The following is an 18390-nucleotide window of genomic DNA, read 5'->3' as shown; positions in this document are numbered from 1 at the left end:
TGCTTCTGTGTTCTTGAAGGATTTTAGTGACTTTTTATCCTCCATAATAAAGTTGGAAACTGTTTTAATCCTTGGAGATTTTAACCTTCATGTTGATGACAGCTCATCTTGCTCCGCAAAGGAACTTTTAACATTGACCGAAGCTTTTAATTTTGATCAACATGTTTCTGAGCCCACACACCAAAAAGGCCACATTTTAGACTTAGTTTTTACCCTTGGCCTGGACATTTCAAATGTGTCTGTACAGGACGTCCATCTGAGTGATCATTGTCTTGTTTTGTTTGATCTGCACTTCAGCCCTGAGCCTAAGCCCTTAGAAGTTTTGTCTCAGAGGCGTGTTATCTCTGCTAATACTGCAGACAGTTTTTCTGCTATGTTTGACCCTCTTTTGTTCATGGATTGCCTCGATGTGGACAATTTTATTCACTGTTTTACCAATCATTGTTTTAAAATTCTGGATCAGGTGGCACCTGTCAAATCAAACTTGTCAATGCAGAAGAAAGTGTGCCCTTGGACAAATGAAGATACCCTGAGTGTGAAGAGACTATGTCGGAAGACTGAACGTCTGTGGAAATCCACAAATCTTGAGGTACACAGACTTTATCTCAGAGATCTGGTGTCCTCATACAATGAGATGGTGGGAAATGCCAGATCTGACTATATTCGTCAACTGGTAACAGTAAATAAGAAAAACCCCAAAGTATTGTTCGACACCATAAATTCTCTTGTATGTCCTGCTGCACCAGTTACCCCTGTTTTTTGTGAAGCTGACAGCAATGCATTGTTGAGATTTTTTGTTGACAAAATTAAGATGATCAAGGAGAAAATCCCTCCCCCTTTGTGTGGAACCCCTGCTGTCATTGAGCCTGTCTCAAGCTTGTGGTCCTCATTTAAGTTAGTGACTCTTGCTGATATCTCGGCACTGGTGACCAAGATGAAACCCTCCTCTTGCTCATCGGACGTCCTTCCTTGTAGGCTCTTTGTGAAAGTGTTTGATGTAATTGGCCCCTGGGTTACCAAAATGGTTAACCTCTCTCTTTCAACAGGTGTGTTTCCCACTACATTTAAGCATGCCATAGTGGAGCCCTTACTTAAAAAGACAGGCTTAGACCCGACTGTACTCAGTAATTTCAGACCTATTTCAAAGCTACCACTCTTGTCCAAGATCCTAGAGAAGGTGGTCTCTGAACAACTGTCATTATTCCTGGATCAAAGTAACATCCATGAGACGTTTCAGTCTGGTTTCCGCAAATATCACTCTACGGAGACGGCCTTGCTGAAAGTGTCCAGTGACATTCTGATGTCTGCTGATTCGAGAAAATGCACTGTTCTAGTTCTTTTAGATCTGTCCTCAGCCTTTGACACCATCGACCACCAAATCCTGCTGAGTAGACTGAGGGATGAAGTAGGTCTGTCAGGTTCAGTTCTACATTGGTTCTCGTCATACCTTTCTGGGCGTAGTTTTAGTGTCACAGCTAACCAAATAAGGTCTGAGTCAGCAGATCTGCTGTGTGGAGTCCCTCAAGGTTCTGTCTTGGGTCCTGTATTATTTTTGTTGTATTTGATCCCTTTGGGAAAAATCATCCAGAGTTTTTCTGATATTTCGTACCACATGTTTGCTGATGATATCCAGCTTTACTGCTCGTTCAAGCCAACTGAACCCCAGAGGCTAAATTCCTTAGTTCATTGTTTGGTGGAGATAAAACAATGGCTAAATGACAACACCTTGCAGCTAAATGTGGACAAAACAGAAACACTGGTTATTGCCCCTGATGACTCCATTCCAGGGATTAACCAGTACTTGGGTGACTTGGGCCAGTCTGTTAAAGCGAGCCTCAGAAACCTTGGTGTTGTGTTTGACAAGGACATGTCATTAGTCCAACACTGCAAACAGCTGACCAAAAGCTGCTTTTTTCAACTGAGGAATGTCTCCAAACTCAGGAAAATGGTGTCACGGGATGATTTGGAGCTGATTATACATGCATTTGTGTCTTCGCGTTTGGACTATTGTAATAGTCTGTTTTCTTGTTTGAACAAGAAGGAGCTGTCTCGCCTGCAGTTGGTGCAAAACTCTGCTGCGAGAATTCTGACCCGCTCAAATAGGAGGACTCACATAACTCCTGTTCTTAAAGCTCTTCATTGGCTACCAGTTTCCTCTAGGATAAATTTTAAAATTTTGGTTTTAACTTTCCGAGCGTTGCATGGTCAGGCTCCACCCTACATCAAAGATCTGATCCAGCCTTACACCCCAGCTAGGGTTCTGAGGTCTGTGGATCAGAATCTTCTGATGGTGCCACGCACGCGTTTCCGGACCAGAGGAGACCGATCCTTCCAGGCTGTTGCTCCCAGGCTTTGGAACGATCTTCCGCTCTCTCTGCGCTCGATGGAGTCTGTTGACGCCTTCAAAAGGCAACTTAAGACCTTTTTATTTGTTCAGGTTTTTTCTTAATTTTCTTAATTGTCTTAATTTCTTAATTGTCTTGGGCTGCTATGATTGTGACTGAGTTGCTTTGGCCTTTTTTTAAACTAATACTTTTATGTACTTCTTAACTGTGTGTTTCTATTGCACCTGTAAAGCGCTTTGTGACCCTGGTCTGCGAAAGGCGCTGTATAAATAAATTACTTACTTACTTACTTACTTACTTAGATGACGAGGGACAAACAAAAACACAGAAAGCGTGTATCTTCAGACTACTTCGTTCGGATTTTATTCTTCTTCCTCATCTTTCAATCCTGTCTTACGCTGTGTTCGAAACCGCATACTTCTCCTACTACTCCCACTACTCATACTAACTTTTTAAGTGAGAAGTTCCCTGATACATACTACATTCGCCGAAATGTTGGGTATGCATCATGAGGTTACTACTCATACTCAAACTACCCAAGATGCAACATCAGACATCCCAAGTCTCCCGGAAGCTCCGGGAGTCTCCCTGATATTGATAGTTAATCACGGATGCCCGCGAGTCGGATAAAATATCCCGGATTTTAGACTATTCGAGGGAGTTTTTTTTTTTTTTTTTTTCAATGCGAGTGAGAGCGTGCAGGCAATAAAATAACTCGTGTACCATGCGCGCTTCGACTGCGCAGGCACGAGAGAGAGAGTGCTGTGGGGAGAGGTTGCTTGTGAAACCTGTGCGTATCTGTCCAAAGCGACGCTCTGTTCAACGAGCGTCCAGTCTGACGACTGCTTGTCGGGGGAGGGGGGAGTGAGTGGAGGTGGAGTGGAGGAGACTGAGTCATCTCCCTGAAATGAGTTTTTGGAACTTGGGATGTCTGCAACATAACGTGACGTCGCCGATCGTCATTTCCTGTCAAAACGGCAGTTTCAAGCAAGCTACAAGGAGGGTAGGTTCACTTCCTGTTTTCAAAACAAAAGCACCAATTCCCTATGATAAAAGGCAACGGGTATTTTATTTTGTGAAAATAACAGGAAGTGCGTTGCTCACTGCGGCTAGCTTTAGTAGCGCCGAATTCGTGGGAACAAAATTGTAAACAGCCGGTATTTTGTCAGGTTTTCAACACGTTGGGGATCTAAACGACTACTTTCTCGCCTGAAAATGTTTCAAATGTTGCTAAAGTTTACTGAGTTTAGAGCTTAAGCAAAATCAGCTTCAGGCCGGCTGATTTCGGCTCGGGCAGGAGCGAGATGCATTGTGGGTAAACGCTCTGCATACTGTCTGATCGATCAGTATGTAGTATGTAGTATGGAAGTATGCAGTTTGCAAGTATGTAGTATGTAGTATGCGGTTTCGAACACAGCCTTAGTCTTTTCATCTTCTTCTGCATCGTTCATCATCTCCGCATCATTCTGAAGACTTCTTCATTCCATTGTCTTCTGTCTCGTTTCTCTGGCTCATGGATGCATGGCTTTACTCCATGGTTTACTCTTTCTGCTCTCTCATGTTTCAAAGGGAAGAGTCCAAAGATATGTCGATTTTGGATCGCGGGTTCCGTGGTTTGACTCGCGGAGGCGGGGCATGACGTAGGCTTACGCTACACTTTCAGCCAATGATATGCCTGAAACTGTTGTGACGTCTGCCTGGGTGTGTTTGTAAGGCGATCTGTTCTAACGTTTATAGAGATTTTTGGATAAAACAAAGAAACTCTATTTCTCCATCTCAAAACATTTGTCTCAATGATTCTGAAAACACCACAACTTGTTAAGATATGCAGATTAAAGTAATAACATAGACTTATGATATAAAGACATCGAATAACAAATAACATGACATAGTTGATGATTATGAGTCTCAAAATTCAGATGAATATCTGTAAAATTGTGACATGAATAGCGAACCAAACAATGTTATTTTCCTGTGTTAACAATGGAGTACAAAAAGATACAAAAGGGACATCGTTTAACAGTTGCATAAGTGCATATAACTCCAGTTTACTGACTCCGTGTGGATTTAACTATTTAACACTACAGACCACTAGGGAGCAATGTGGTTCCATAGGCGGGTTAGTCACTTTTCCAAGAGGATTATTTCTTCGTCATTCTTTCAGTTACGATCATGAAAATCGTCTTTACATGCACCTCGTGACTTCGCTGAGAACCTGAAAGAACTTGTACAAAGATATCAAACACATTTAATACAGTTTTAAGATTCGGCTGAAACTGGATCTAAGTAAAGTCATTTCCAGTTTTTTTTAGGCATCTGGTTCTCTTTTTCGATTTATTGGTCCAGATAATATAGGGAATGGGTTAGTCTCCCATTTCTTTGTTCGTTCAGTTCTTTGTTCAGTTTAAGTTGTCAATACATCCCGCAAGTTTATGGCAAATGTCTGTAGCTAAATCAACTCCCAAAAGCTTTCATAGGCCGAAGGTGGTTGTAAATTAGGCGATTTCAGTCCCTCTCCTTTGTGTAGACTTTCCACATCTAGTCCTTACTCAGAAAAACATCCCCCACAGGAATGCTTGTATATTCCAAAGGTTTAAGGTATATTAATTCCACACTGGAGCTTGCTACACTCCACTCGGTGCGCTCAAAGCAATCTTGAAGCTGGGAGAGTGCTCCTTCAGGCCAGATTTTATTGTTCTTTGTGACAGGTTCGGATTTCTTTCCTAGTAGGCTGTATGCAGGGACCAGGAGGTCTGGTCTGATATGCAAAACAATCATGGTTAATGCTTGAAAAAAAAATTATTTCTACACAACATGACATACCATCATTTGCAGTTGCTCTCCTGACCACTCCAAGTTTCATATTATTTAAACATAATTATTGGCTGCATCTGCCCGCAGGAATAAACGCCACATGGGAATTTTGGAAGGTGAACAGCCAATAAATCCTATTGATTTCTGAAATCTTAATGGAGAAGTTAGAGGTTTATCTCTGGAGTCTGAGAGAAAGTTTTATAAACACAAACAAGATCAAAGTAGATGGAGAAAACTTCAGTCGTTTACTGAGCTCTTGAAGGTCTAAACTCAGATAATGTTTCTTATAAGATCGTCTCACTTGTTAAGCTGCTCTTTCCAAGAATTGTCCCTACGGGGTCAAAAAGAGTGCACCTATAGCCAGTGAAAACAATATCTGATTTAAATTAGGCCCTAATCCTAAGTAAAACTAAACAAAGTCATAAGTGAAAAGTTGAGTTCCACTTAACTTTCTAATGATGAAGTGTGATAGTATTGTCATGGAAATATTGTTATTCAGTTTGGTAAAACACTCTGATGTGTTCCAGAACGAAAACACACACATGACCCAGTCTTCTGAGATGTCATTTAGATGCATTAAATATTCAGAATCTCACTAATTAAGTATTTCCAGTAAACACTGAGATGATTAAATACCCCCATGGGTGTTTATTAGATGAAGTGAACCTCTGTGGAGACAAGTCAGAAGAAGAGCAAGTTGTTTGAACAAGTATGGATGTAGGCACCTGAAAACAACTTTACTGTTACTGGTGTTGTTTTCATGTTAATGAAGATGATTCATCATCATTCAGAGCAGGATACCCTAACTTACTCTGTAAAATCCCATTTCCTGTCTGGGTTACATGGAAAACATCAGTGTTCTTTTATTGAATATCTGCAACACAGTTTAAGACAAAGCACCCTATAGCTTATAATATCATCGAGCTCAAGTGTAATCCCAAAGTGTCAAATATGAAAATGTCAGAGAAAATGTATGCAAGGTCAAGTGCAATGAGTACAATCTTGTTACCCTGAACAGCTAAGATTAGGTCAGTGGTTATGCCAATCTAAATGGATGTTACTAACAGCAGCAGACATCAAAACAACACTGCCACTTCCAAACTCTCGAAGACTATTTACCTACCTTCACTCTGCAGACAAAAATGACCCAAATCCCACTTTATTTGCTCATTTGTGGCCCATATCTGATTTTCTTATATCGGCACAGATTTTATCACATCAGATCCTCCCACTTTCATATGTGGTCCTAAATTGGATATCTGATGTTTTCCAAAGCGACCTCAGTCTGAACGCTTATTCGCATTTCATCCAACTTTTACACCGCTGAAGTGAAACGGACGTCACAATTCTGCACCACAGTAAGCAGACGCAGCAAGACCAAATGGAACCAATGGAGAAAATTAGTGTTGTAAATAAGAGGGATGGTCGCCAAGCCGATGTGGAGATGAGTGATGAAGAACTGACTTAGAACGGACTTAGTCGAACATAGAAACCTTTATTGCAGTCATCAGGTCCGTCTCGAATTTACAGAAAAGATGCATCAAATCTGGAGAGAGAGTATCTCAATTGGTGCGAATGGAAGCCTCTCTGATTTTTTTTTCAGGGGGGAATCTTATTTTTATGGGAGATGCTCAAGGTCTTTTCTCCAGGCATCTAGCCAAGAGAGAATGTCCATGTACTACATAACTTTGGAATGTATTTTTCCTCCAAATCTCCTTATTTGACTATATGTTATCTCTAGTTGAAACACGTGCACTCCGAGGCCCGTACGCGCCCAGCGGATATGTACTCGGTGAACCCACAAAAAGGCCCTTCTCCACTTGTCTTGTGTATCAGACACCTCATTAGCATGGCAGACACCATCACACATCACTAAAATTTCTGCTATTTCTTCCCTTTATTACTTGGTCATAATTTTGTCGGCTCTGATTGCAACACTTCAGAACTGATACACACACATTGACGTGTGGTGTCCATATTTAATTCCTGAAGTGCAGGATGCTGTGTGTGACGTTACGTCTTATTCTGCGTTTGCAGGTCAGTTCAGGGCAGTAGACTGTTTACACTGGAGTCTGATGGCGGTAGCATTTAAATTATAATTACAGTAACCACACAAAAAAATCAGGATCTTAGCAAAAAATTTAGTATTGGTACCTGTAATGTGAATGTGGCCTTAGTCTCTGGTACTGTATCCATTTTTTTTGCAATATATTTAAAAGACATGGAATATTAAATATATTAAAGGAAACATATCAATTTAACATATGGATGTTTTTACATGAAAAGACAGAGAAAAGAATTACACTGTTTATTTATGTTTAGGTGTAAAGTTCAACTCCTTGAAGGTCCGGTGGTTGTATCTCGGTAGTTTTGTGGCTGGAATGTCAGCATTTTTTCAGCCATTATTAATAACTTTAGTCTGTTGCACCACATCCATGCAGTGTGTATACTGATATTCATTTAAAGGTAGCCATATGGCTGAGGTCGATTTTGATGGGCTTGATCTTCTAGCAGGACAACAACCCTAAACATACAGCCAGAGCTACAATAGAATGGTTTAGATCAAAGCATATTCATGTGTTAGAATGGCCCAGTCAAAGTCCAGACCTAAATTCTATTGAGAATATGTGGCAAGACTAGAAAATTGCTGTTCATTGACCCTTTCCATCCAATTTGACTGAACTAGAGCTTTTTTGCTCAGAAGAATGGGCAAAAATTTCAGTCTCAGGATGTGCAAAGCTGGTGGAGACATACCCCAAAAGACTTGTACCTGTAATTGCAGCTAAAGGTGGTACGACAATGTATTATTTCAGAGGGGCCGAATACATTCATTTTTCTATAAATATGTTTTTCTTCCACTTCACAATAATGTACTACTTTGTTTTGGTCTATCACATAGAATCCCAACAAAAAGCATTCAAGTTTGTGGCTGTTATGTGACAAAATGTGGAAAATTTCAAGAGGTATGAAGACTTTCAAAACACTATATCTTGTGGAAAGTTCACCTGTTCTCATCTATTCTCAATTAATGACAGTACCATTGTAGTTTAACGAATCCCCCCCGATCAATCTCTTTTGACTTACTCTTCTCAAGATTGATGAAATCACAGCAACTTGAGTCTTTAAGCTAAGAATCGGAGATAACTTTCCGATTGCATGTATCATAAATACAGAGCTAAAGAGAACCTCCCCAGAAATTGTGATCAAAAGAAAGATGCGTAATTTCAGTGAACTAATCTTTGAAATTTACATTTATGATAGTGGTCTTCATCTTGCATCAGGAATTCCAAATGTTGAAGTGCCCAATGAATCTATGTTTTGACCAAGCAGGCACCCTTAGAAAAGATTAGAATACAGAACAGGTTAAATCCATGGTTTTCATTTGAACTATCAAACTTATTTTTAGCTAGAAATAAGGAAAAAATCTCTCATTTTGATTTATTCTCAAGCTCTTACTTAAATCTTACTCAATTTTAGAAGTTTAAGTCTTTAAACAGCAGGTTCTCTCCCTTGTTGTCCCCCAAATATGAACTTTAAAGGCCTGCACTTCATGATCACTATGAAATCTGTTCTACTTGTCACATATTAGAAGGCACAGATAGCACCTTTCTTTAATGATATTAATCAGAAATATGCTCCCATTTTAAATCATGCTTCTCAGTTTATTATTGAACCCTTCTCTCTTAGTGCAGTTTAGATATTATCTGTACAGCAACAAAACTGTAACCAGTTGGAAATTACATAAATTCTTTTCTATACTCCCATGTTTATATGTTTGTATTACAGTGTATATGTACATCTTAGATGTAGTTTAAAAAGTTTAATTATCTTTAACTTTATATTTCTATAAACAGTGAAGCTGACAGTTCAGAGTTCAGTGCACTTAAAATAATTTACAGAAACATAATGTAGAGACAATAATGAGCTGCATATTTGTGACATAATCATACACGTCAGTTCAACCAAATTACAAAAATACATATATTTCCCAACATGTTTCTGATTAATGTTGCAGGTATGAGATTAAGGTTCACTTATTTTAAGTGGTGTTTCACAACAATACAGAGTACAGGAGGAGCAAGTATTGTTTTGAATGACAGATTTATTTGAGTATATTTCAGTATTCACACATCATGAATAAAATCTGCACATTTGAGTTTTCCACAGTTAGATTTAAAACCTTTCTTTGTGAGTAAGATGGACGTAATATTTGTTAAATAACAAATTCACAGTAATTTAGTGGAAAATCGTCAGATTTTAGCACTCGTTTGGACCACAGAGATCACAGATAAGCTTCTGCACCGACAACTGAGATTGAGCATGAGGACAGGTGTGATAGTCTGGTCTCTGAGACCATAGATGAGGGAACTCAAACATTTGGGAAGGATAATGAGACAAAGATAAACAAGGACCTGGATGTTCGCAACTATGACCCTGTCTAGATTTGTGGACACAACTATGATCAATGTGCTGTGTACAGTGGAGGACATACTGAGGCCCAGCTGCAACAGATGCAGCAGCAGTGTTTTACGGGCCTTCTTGGCTGAAGCTTTGTCTGTGGAAGCCGACCTGGCTGCTACAATGATACCAAAATAGGAGAAAGTGACGGTGACACCTGCTAATGCAAACAGAAAATAAGTGGATGCTTTGTCATAAAGATTAGATCTTGGATCAATAAACACACTTTCTTTGCCACAATAGTCTGTCATTTGCATACGCTTCATGTCTTCAAAGCTAACATTTAACACCAGGCTTAGTTGAATAAGACAACTTAGTGAACTAAAGGTCCAAAGCACACAAATAGCTACACCTGTGTTTCTAGTGGTGATGATGGCAGCGTGCCGTAGTGGATAGCACACAGCTACATATCTCTCCAGACACATCAACACCAGTGTGAGAAAAGAGACACCATGTGGAATATTATACAGTACTGTTAGAGCAGCACACACTGGATACAGCATTTTTACTCCCAAGGCTGACAGTAAAAACAATGTCTGACTGTGTGCCAACTGCACAGTGTCTGCAAAAAGAAGGGTATGCAGAAGAATAAAACGAGAGGTCTCCCGAAATACCGGTTTACTCCTCAAAGTGAACAACATGGTCCCATTAATGAAGAGAAACACACAGCATGGTAATGTTGTTATAGTTGTAAGTAACACAATGAACAGTAGCCTCTGACGCTGGAACTCAGAAGTGGTGTTGGTCTGAGTTTGATTAATGAAGGACATATTAAAGAAACATTAAGTTCATCTGAAATTAAAACACAAGAACAACATAGGAAGAAAAAAAAATTCAGCAACAACAGCATTTCATCTTCAGAGCAGAGTTTGTTAAGTTTTGTTAAGTCAAACCTACCAACATACCTCTTTTGCACATTTTAGAGGACAGAGCTGGTCTGCTTGATTTACTCTTCCCTCACATACTATATCTGTTCTTTCTCCACACACACTTCTGATGACATCCTTGGGGCAGCCATAGCTCAGGAGGAAGAGCAGTCGTCTGCCAATCAGAAGTTTGGAGGTTCAACTCCCAGATTCCCTGTTCAAAGTGTCCATGGTGATCAACACACTATGCTGCAATACATCCACCTGTGTATCAATCTGTAGCCTGTGTGAGTGAATGGGTGCATGTGGCTTTGAGTGGTCAACTCGACTGAAAAGTGCTGTACAAGATGAGACCCTTTCAATACCCTTGTCAGTAGTGTTGAAAGAGCTGGTAAGGCCAGCTAGTTTTGAAAGTGCTGACAAGGCCAATGAATTGGTCAATGCAGGTATAGGCACCTTAGCAATGGAGCAATGGAGCAACTGCACCCCAATTGCAAATTTGTGTTTCTGATCCCCCACTTTTTACATATTGATATACCGTGTATATATCAAAATGATGACATTTTATTGTATTTAAGATTCTCATGGTATAAATATGCATTATTACCAAAAACAAACAAACACGCAACCCCAGCAACACCCCCTTTCAGGTGGTTCAACACATCCTATGCTTTGGCAGTTAAGTTTTTTAATCTGTACAAGATCCACTGTTAACTATTTAGGCAATTTTGCTTAACTGTAATCAATGACTCTTTACAGAAGACATGAAAATGGACTTGAATTTACCAGTATGGCTCACACACTTTATTCAAATGATAAGTTAGCCAAAACTAGAAACATCCTGTCACCCAAAGTGTTGTTGCAATCATCGCTGTATTGATAGGACATCAAAACCAGAAATTAATTTTTCTTCTTTATACATAATCAAGTGTGCATGTGGAGCTCATTGATGTTAAACAAATGCCCAGCAAAAACAATAGTATAAAACTTTGACACCACACATCAGGGGGTAAAACTTGCTTGCTTAGATTCCTGATCATGCAGCCAAGATCTCAGCCACTCAGTGGGACACTGACTGTGCAGCAGAGCACAACAGACATTAGTACCCAGGCTTATGGCAACCCTACATCCATCCAGGTGCTTCAGTACGCACCTGGAACAAATTTCGCAATACTATACGGTAAGCTTTTGCCTAAGATCGTGCAGGGTATTATGCCTTGATTGCCAGATGCTGTCCATGCAGTCAAACAAATTCTTGACTCTGCTATCCGCTGGATGACCACACTCACAGTGGCCTGCTCTGATGGCTCAACAGACTTGATCTTTACGTATGCGTGGAGACCAGGGTACCTTTCATGTGACTACCGGTCCTAGCCCCCCCCCTCCAAACCTTAACGTCATCGCGCGCCTCTTTTTGTTTTGTTTTTTTCAGAGGCCTTCTGTGTACCATATGAAGTCTTATAAACTCTCCGAGGCTAATGGCGAAGAAAGCTTTATTGTTGCATTCTGGTGTGGACATTAGTGAGGTCAACTTTATAAAAATCAATCGAATTAAACTTCTTAATAATAGCAATATCAAGTACCTGTACCTTGCTCGATCATAAAGGGTTACCAAGATGTTCAAACATTTCTCAAATCAATATTTGATAATAAAAAATGTAAATTCTTTTCATAAAAGCAATGTAGTCAAAATTCAGTTCAAAGAATATATCTTCGCTCTGTTTCTAGGACATCTTTTTCCACTTACAAATTCTGGTTTGTTTTCTGAAAAAAAATATTATTCTGGATCCAATGTCTTTGAACAATGTGCTTTCTGGAATTCCTGGAAATTACTTGATGACATGTCTCTGAATAGGTCCAAGGTACCCCTGAAAAAGCCCTGTGGGCTTCTGCGTGCCCCTTTTAACCATTTTTTAAAAATTGGTCTTGTAAGTGGAGCTGAGGTTTGCAGACCACCTGCCAGTTCCTGTCCTGGAGTATTGTCTTGTCCTTGGAGTCTTCAGACATCCTGTTTGTCCTGGAGTCAGTTAACATTGAAGAGTCTGCTTAGGTCCCAACAGGTCCAGTCCCAAGATAAGCTGGCCTGCGCTTGTCCAGGGTCAACCAGGCCACAGGCAGATGAAGATAGCTAGCGGCTCACCTCCAGCTGGATGGATGGTAGTGAAGAGAAAGTTCTGGCTGAACATGTCTGGTCATCCTAGGTCATTCTCCTGTGTCAGCCAACCTGCTCTTTTGGCTGCCTTCGATGGTTCTATCATCTGGGTCTACCATAGCCCTCGTAACCCTGTCTTTGCGTGAGTTTAGGCATTGTTTTTATCTTAAAAAAAAAAGCCTGTAAAAGCCTTTAGAAATGTCTGATACGTTTTATTTTAATATTTGTTGGTTTTATGTATCCCTCTGTAGAATCGCCACCTTAACATGGTAAAGGGCTTTGAGTATCCCCATGATCCTAAGAGCTGTGTTATCCGCAGAGTTCGCCTCTGGTAGGACCTCCCATGGCAAATTGGTCTCAGGGTAGGAGTCAGACTAAGACCTCACATCACCTCAACTAGAAAAGGGCATCCCTGGCACCCCCTGTAATCAGGCCTTGGGGCGGAGCTCTTGGCTCCTTGGGCTCATTTGGGCTCTGAAGAAGAAAAAGGAAGCCACCTCCATGTGCTCACCACTCAAGGGGAGGAAGTTCATATTCGGGTGCCTTGGTCAGGTGCTGGCCGGCAGGCAAAAGCAGGGGGCTGGGTGTGCTGATCTCACAAAATGACTCTAGGGACATGGAACAGGGAAACAAGAAGGGGGAAAAGAGCTTGAGCTGGTGTGTGAAGTGGAGCAGTATCAATTAGATATACTTGGGCTCCATGCACAGGGTTGGCTCTGGAACCAAACTCCTAGAGAAGAGCTGTACTCTCTCATACTCTTGAGTTGCCCATGGAGAGAGAAGTCGGGCGTCTATTTGAATACTGTCGGAGTTCGCCTAACTGCGGCTGCAAGTCACAGATAGGGAATGTAAGGTTCTGACTGTTCTTTGTGTATATGCGTCACACAACACCTCAGATTACCTGGCTTGGACTCTCTTGGATATGGCATCCTGGGAGTTCCCTTGTTCTTTTGGAAGACTTCAATGCCCATAATGGCAATAATGAAGTAATCTCAACAGGTGTGATTGGGAGGAATGGCTTCCCTGATCTGAAACCAAGTGGTGTTTTGTTTTTGGACTTCTGTGCTAGTCATGAATTGTCTGTTACAAACACCATTTTTGAGCATATGGTTGAGCATAAGTTGGTCCATGTGTGTACCTGGTATCAGGCCACCTTTGGCCAAAGGTCGATGATCAACTTTTTAGTTGTGTCATCAGACCTGTGGTTGTATGTCTTGGACACTTGGGTGAAGAGAGGGGCAGAGCTGTCGACTGATAACCACCAGCTGGTGATTTGGACTTGTTGGTAGGTGAGACTGCCGGACAGATCTGGTTAACCCAAACGAGTAGTGAGGGTGAACTGAGAACGTCTGGTGGAGGACCCTGTCCGCAAGGTCTTTAACCCGCACCTCTGAGGGAATATTTCTCACATACGGGGGGAGGTTGGGAACATGCAATCTAAATGGACCATGTTAAGGACCTCCGTTGCGGATGCAGCTTCCAAGAACTATGGCCTGAAGATTGTCGGTGCCTGTCGTGGCGGTAACAGGAGGCCTGCTGGTGGACGCGGGGTGTGAGAGAAGCCATCAAGCTGAAGATTGGGGACTTCAGCTTTAGGTGTTCCACGGTCACCTGAAGCAACTAACATTTCCAGATTGGCTCAGTGAGGCCATGGAGAAGGAATTTCGGTTGGCATCAAGGATGTTTTGAGCAAACCATTCAGCAACTCAGAAGGGGAAGCAGGGTTCATCCCAGGTTGGGCTTGACCTGGGTTTAGAATTGTTGTTGTTCCCAACTTTAAAGGGCCGGGAATTGACGAGATTTGCCCTGGGATGCCTACAATTCTGGACTTAATGGGACTGTCCTGGCTGATGCACCTCTTCAATGTCACGTGGAAGTCTGGGACAACGCCAGTAGAGTGGGAGACCGGGGTGATGATTCCCATTTTTAAGAAAAGAAAAAAAATGCATGTGTTACAACTACAGGGGATCACAATACTCAGCCTCCCAGGGAAAGTTTACTCCAGAGTGTTGAAAACTAATGTCAGACTGATTGTTGAACTTCAGATTCAGGAAGAACAATGTGGTTTCACCCAGATCGTGGAAGAGTGGACCAGTTATTTACCCTTGCAAAGTTACTGAGTGGATCATCAGAGTATGACCTTCCAGTCAACATATGTTTTGTTGACTTGGAAAAGGCTTACAACCATGTTCCCCAAGGGATTCTATGGATGGTGCGAGAATCGCTTCTTCAAGCTAAGACCTTCAGTGTGCCACGGAGTGGTTCACAGCTGAGTGTAAAACAATGAATGAAAGTCAGCTCCTCCAAATCCAAGGCCATGGTTCTCAACCAGAAAAAAAGGTGGAATGCTTTCTTTGTTTTTGGATGAGTCCCTGCCCCATGTGGTGGAGTTGAAGTATCTCTGGATCTTGTTCTCGGAGATGGTGAGTTAGAGTTAGATGGACAGACGGATTGGGGCTTCGTCAGAAGTAATGATGGCGGTTTTCCGGTCAATTTTGGTGAAGAGAGAGCTGAGCTATAAGGCAAAGCTTTCAGTTTATTGCTCCATCTTTGTTCCATGGTTTTGAAATGGTTTTTCCTTTGAAGGGTGGCTGAGCTTAGTTTTAGAGTAATAGTGTATGGAACTCGGCCATCTGGAAGCTCTGGAGCTCAGAGTTGAGCCACTGCTCCTCCACATTGAAAGGGGTCAGTTAAGGTGGTTCGGGTTAAGATGCCTTCTGGTCGCCTTACTTTGGTTTTTTGGGCACATCCTGCCTCACTTCAGGGATTATATCACATGTGATATATGGCCTGAGAACACTTCGGGATCCTTCAGTGTCGGTAGGCAGAGAGATGTCTGGGTTTCTTTACTGAACCTGTTTCCTCCTCAACCGGACTTAAGCCTGATTTATGGTCGTCTACGGAGAGCCCTCTCAGTCGACGGAGACCCTCCCGGAGACCCTCTCCGTCGCTTGCGTGTGTCGGCCAAAATTCCTATCCATCCGTTGAGGCGACGGAGACTCGCGAAGACCGCAAGGGTTGTGATTGGTCGGCTAACAACATCATTTCCAGAATCACTTTTCCGGTTTAGCTCCTTCCTCTCAGAACAACAACACCGCCATCTTTGAAAGAGTTTACTGTGTGCCGGTCAACATGTGGTCAAAATTATTTGCATTTCAACATCAACAAGCTCCAACTCCAACAACAGTCTTTCTCTCTCTCTCGGTCGCCATCGTTCGCTGTGAGGAGTGGAACGGAGCCGGAAGGTGAACAATCAATCAACCACTTTCACGATAGTGAGATTGGGTCATCTAATGTAGCGACACCTACTGATCGTAAGGTGAATTGCCTTGGGTATCTGACATCCCGACAGAGAACTTCGAAAGGTTTAGTAACCACAGAGTCGGATTAACGGATAGCAACAGAGAAGCATACTGAGGCCTTAAGGATAAAGGCCTCAGTATGCTTCTCCGTCGCTATCCCTCAAGCCGTCTCCGTAGTCCGTCCTTTCAAAGTTCTCCAACTTTGGTAGCCTTTGGTAGCCTAATATTTCGTTTTGGGGGGTTGCAGGATACCCTGGTTCCAACTAATCCAATTGGCTGGTCTGCGTTCCGGTATGGTCTGTTTGGGGGGGTTGTTGCCTTTACAGCAAATGGAAGGCACTCCTCCTGAGGATGCTGCTGTTCCCTGTCTTGGCCTCCATGGAGCACATGGAAAAGTCGGGAACTTCCTCCGAACAGAGCCATACCGCCAAACACAAATTGTATGCATTCAGAATAAGCTTCTGAAACTTATCTCTGTTTCTCATCTCGGTTTTGACTAGAGTGGTTCTGACAGAACTAATTTTATTGCACACAATTCAAACGTGTGTAGATGATCCAAATAGTCATTTTATGGAAGTATTTTACTCCATTCTCAATGAACAAACGATGATGATTTCTGAAATCGTAATGGAGAAGTTAGAGGTTTATCTCTGGAGACTGAGAGAATGACAAAGTTTTATTAACCCAAACAAGATCAAAGTAGATGGAGAAAACTTCAGTCTTTAGTGTCAATTCTAAAAAGTTTACTGAGCTCTTGAAGGTCTAAACTCAGATAATGTTTCTTATAAGATCGTCTCACTTGTTAAGCTGCTCTTTCTAAGAATTGTCCCTACGGGGTCAAAAAGAGTGCACCTATAGCCAGTGAAAACAATATCTGATTTAAACTTGGTCCTAATCATAAGTAAAACTAAACAAAGTCATAAGTAAAAAGTTGAGTTCCACTTAACTTTCTAATGATGAAGTGTGATAGTATTGTCATGGAAATATTGTTATTCAGTTTGGTAAAACACTCTGATGTGTTCCAGAACGAAAACACACACATGACCCAGTCTTCTGAGATGTCATTTAGATGCATTAAATATTCAGAATCTCACTAATTAATGTTTCCAGTAAACACTGAGATGATTAAATACCCCCATGGGTATTTATTAGATGAAGTGAACCTCTGTGGAGACAAGTCAGAAGTAGAGCAAGTTGTTTGAACAAGTATGGATGTAGGCACCTGAAAACAACTTTACTGTTACTGGTGTTGTTTTCATGTTAATGAAGATGATTCATCATCATTCAGAGCAGGATACCCTAACTTACTCTGTAAAATCCCATTTCCTGTCTGGGTTACATGGAAAACATCAGTGTTCTTTTATTGAATATCTGCAACATAATTTAAATAAAGCACCCTACAACTGACTTATTCCAGTGATGTGAAAGAAAAATATCTGACGGACAGGAACATTAACTGTGTATCCACACAAGCTGGACTGAACACAGATGCTCCTGTACCTCTTTCCCAGTGTCAGGAGAGAAAAAAGATGTTTGTGGTGATTTTTAATGATTCTGTTTGGCATTGAGGTCCAGTGCTCATGACAGATCTACAGAAAATGAAAAATTGGGATCATATGGAAAATTAAATAAAACAAAAATGCAGGGGCTCATACATTAACATTGATTTTAATTTCAGACTATATGAACACAAGATATTTAACCATTTTGTTGTCAACTTTGGACAGTAACGTAGCTTTTATTACTTTGTAATATTTCCATTCTTTCTCACAACACATCCATGAAAGACATCCATGCATTGAGAAAACCAAGGGATGAATAGCATCAGTTGGTATTAAGTTCCATTCTTCCTACAAACACATCTTAAGGTGTGCAGTAGTTGAGGGTTTGTTTTTCAAAATATTCTCTATTGGACTGAGTTCTTATTGTCCAAGATGGCCGAAAGGTCTTGTAGAAGGTGAGCGAGGGTTACGACCTGATGACCAAGGCATTTGAGAGTTACATTCATCCCACTGGTGAGTACTATGATCTGGCAGAAAGTGGTCATCAGGCCAAGGAAGATAAACTTCAGATTGGTGAGCTGATGGCATGCAGCTGTGCCATCAGCTCACCAATCTGAAACTCTGCGGGAGGGGATGTGAACCACGCACACACAGACAGACAAACTCACAGTGTGGTTGGGAAAAACAACAGGCCCAGAGACAGTGGCTCATGACAGGTTGGGCTGAATATCTTTATTTCTTGGCACTGATTTGGAATAGGCAAACCTGGGTAATTGTGGCAACATTCATTACTTTTTTTTAATTACTTTTGGAATGTTTTCCCTCTTTTGTGCTCATTCAGGCCCAGAAATTTATAGGTGTATACAGTGCAACAAGTAAAATTGCACTACATGTTTTACTCATATTAAACACATACAGATTAGACTGATAAACAATCATTCTGAGTAGTAG

At 41.3% G+C, this 18390-nt stretch overlaps 1 protein-coding gene across 1 annotated transcript; it reads right to left on the bottom strand.

Annotated features, from left to right (window-relative positions):
• Positions 1-9409: 9409 nt before the first annotated feature.
• On the bottom strand, positions 9410-10387 carry LOC142401891 (odorant receptor 131-2-like). The gene has a single exon (XM_075487349.1). The coding sequence runs from the start codon at positions 10385-10387 to the stop codon at positions 9410-9412; it is 978 nt and encodes a 325-aa protein (XP_075343464.1).
• Between the last annotated feature and the right edge of the window lie 8003 nt (positions 10388-18390).

Source organism: Odontesthes bonariensis, chromosome 16 (assembly GCF_027942865.1).
Source record: "Odontesthes bonariensis isolate fOdoBon6 chromosome 16, fOdoBon6.hap1, whole genome shotgun sequence".
In the NCBI taxonomy this organism is placed as follows: Eukaryota; Metazoa; Chordata; class Actinopteri; order Atheriniformes; family Atherinopsidae; genus Odontesthes; species Odontesthes bonariensis.
Note: the sequence above shows the minus strand (reverse complement) of the source record. Positions and strands in the feature narration are given on the sequence as shown.